General features: G+C 30.1%; 1 protein-coding gene across 1 annotated transcript in view; it reads right to left on the minus strand.

The window, feature by feature from the left end:
- The window catches only part of LOC108632518 (putative aminopeptidase-2), a 53,943-nt gene that overhangs the window by 26,096 nt on the left and 25,613 nt on the right, over positions 1-2,234 (minus strand). Inside the window, exons 17-18 of the mRNA XM_018037169.2 lie at positions 1,550-1,827; positions 841-1,025 (exon numbers count right to left, since the gene is read on the minus strand). Of these exons, the coding sequence (XP_017892658.2) occupies positions 841-1,025; positions 1,550-1,827 (463 nt within the window). The remainder of the gene's footprint in view (positions 1-840; positions 1,026-1,549; positions 1,828-2,234) is intronic.

Genomic DNA, 2,234 nt, shown 5'->3' on the forward strand with positions numbered 1-2,234 from the left:
AAGAATTAAATTCCTCATAAGGAAATAAAGTAAACAGGTGGATCTACATTATTATTGTTTAACCAATTCACTTATTTTGAGAGCTTCATAATAATTTTGTCTTCATTTCAAGGTTTTAAAAATAAATTGATTTATTTATAAAGCTAATTGTTAGTGTTGAAAGTCACGAAAAATATTACTCGATTTTTTCAAATTCGTAGAAAAGGAAAACTTCAATCAAAAGACCTATACACTTAACTGAAGGTAATATTATAACAAAGCTGTCATAAAACGTTATGTTACAATAAATATATTATAACGATTATTATATTCTCATACGTATATGTATATATTCTCATAAATGTTACGTGAGACGGCTGAAGAATGACAGAGTTATGCACGTAGATTTGCCCGATTTCCTTTTAAGGGCTTTGACATTTTTCTACAAAGGTTCATATTAATATACAGGGTGAGTGAATAAGTACCACATTCAATAACGTGTTATTTAATGATTATATCAAAACGTATTGTGTAGGAATTCATTAATGATGTAATTCATTACATGAATTTATAAATTATACGTGTTTTGGCAGATTCAAATATATTTTTGGTTCCATATACAATAAAATCAATGGGAGATATGATTTTAAATTATACCTGTCATTGACTCACTCCGTATGTATTTTAAAATGATACTGACAATGTTATATGAAAAATTTAATTTCATGAAAAGAAATTCCTTAAAGATAGTTGTCCTGTTTTTCCTTTCACCAATTAATTGAAATTTTGTTGTACAGTCCATTAAAAAAATTAATAAATAAACTGTATTAGACTTAAGTATCACACAAAAGTCACACTTACCCTACCACTGTGCTGTTTCGCGCAACGAAATATGCGAGAGCTGTATTTTTGCAATCGAGCAAATTCAGTTTGCAAGCCCAACTACGAACGTGCGATCTGAACAATTTTGTCACGTGAGTGTCGTTATCTTTGTCTTCAAATCCAAGATTTTTATACACCGGCGTCAAAAGTGCTTCTGTGTATCGCTGCAAAATGAAAGAAATAAATCAGAGACAGAAAATTCGAGAAAAAGTAATACTAGCAAATATTTGAAGAAACAATGCAACTAAAGTACACTGTACAATACATAATTTTTTTGCAATGTCCTCTACATGATTCATGTAGAGTTCCTCATACTAAAAACGAATCCAGAAGCAAAAATGCTCAATCACCGTTTCCGAAAAATAGCGGTTTTTGTAAAGATGTACATATCTTATAAGTATAAATTAGATATTTCTGATCATTAATTACTAGACTGTAGATTTTTATGCAGATTTAAATATTCGTGATATTAGTTTAAATATTGAAAATTCTTTTGCTTTTCATAAGTGTTAATCTATACCACATTTTTGATGTTTTGTACAGTTTTGCGCATTAGATGTATTCTTCATACTTATTGAATATCCAGTTCTTCTATGAATGCATCAAATCTGTAGTCTATTAATTATGTATTGATTTTTAGTTATTATATTACAGTTATAGTAATTATTTTTATATGTATAATTCTTACCAGGAACGCGGTGTAACCCTCTTTCCCTTCGAACTGCTTATGTAGATACGATAAGCCGTTGAAGAACGCTCGCCAGGGGAAGTAATTAGTCTCATTTATCAAATACTGCGTCGCGGGCAGTACAATGGAGTAAGAAACAGCACCAGCTCTGCCGAGATTCAGCAGATCGTCGATCAGGGCTGCTCGATTAATCTCGTGTATCGTTGAATATCGGTCGGATTTCAGGAATTGGATTATTTGCTCCCAAGTGTCAAGGTCGTAGTTAATGCGATAGTATCCTAGAAACATTTTCATCAAGAAAGGCATGAAACTGAAATCATTCTGTATAGACGAATAAGCTAGTAAGCTATTTTTATATGTTAATTGAATTTTGAATTTATTTTGTATTTTAATAACTGAATTTTGAAGATTGAATCAAGTCCAGAAGTCATTAGCAATTATTTGATTACACATTACTTAGAGCACACCGAAGGATACTGTACTAACAGCGATTAATAGTCAATTAAATACTTAAATAATCGTTAACAAAATAACTAATCAAGATTTCTTTATCAACAAAACTGATCAGAAAGAACAGTTGGAACAGATTACTTAAGGATGTATAGGCTATATTAAACGATGTTGAATTTGTTATTATACATAGATTCCTATTATTATTAAAAAACTACCTGCAAAATTTTAAATC

Source organism: Ceratina calcarata, unplaced genomic scaffold, assembly GCF_001652005.2.
Source record: "Ceratina calcarata isolate Rehan_Ccalc_2016 unplaced genomic scaffold, ASM165200v1 scaffold159.2, whole genome shotgun sequence".
Classification (NCBI taxonomy): Eukaryota; Metazoa; Arthropoda; class Insecta; order Hymenoptera; family Apidae; genus Ceratina; species Ceratina calcarata.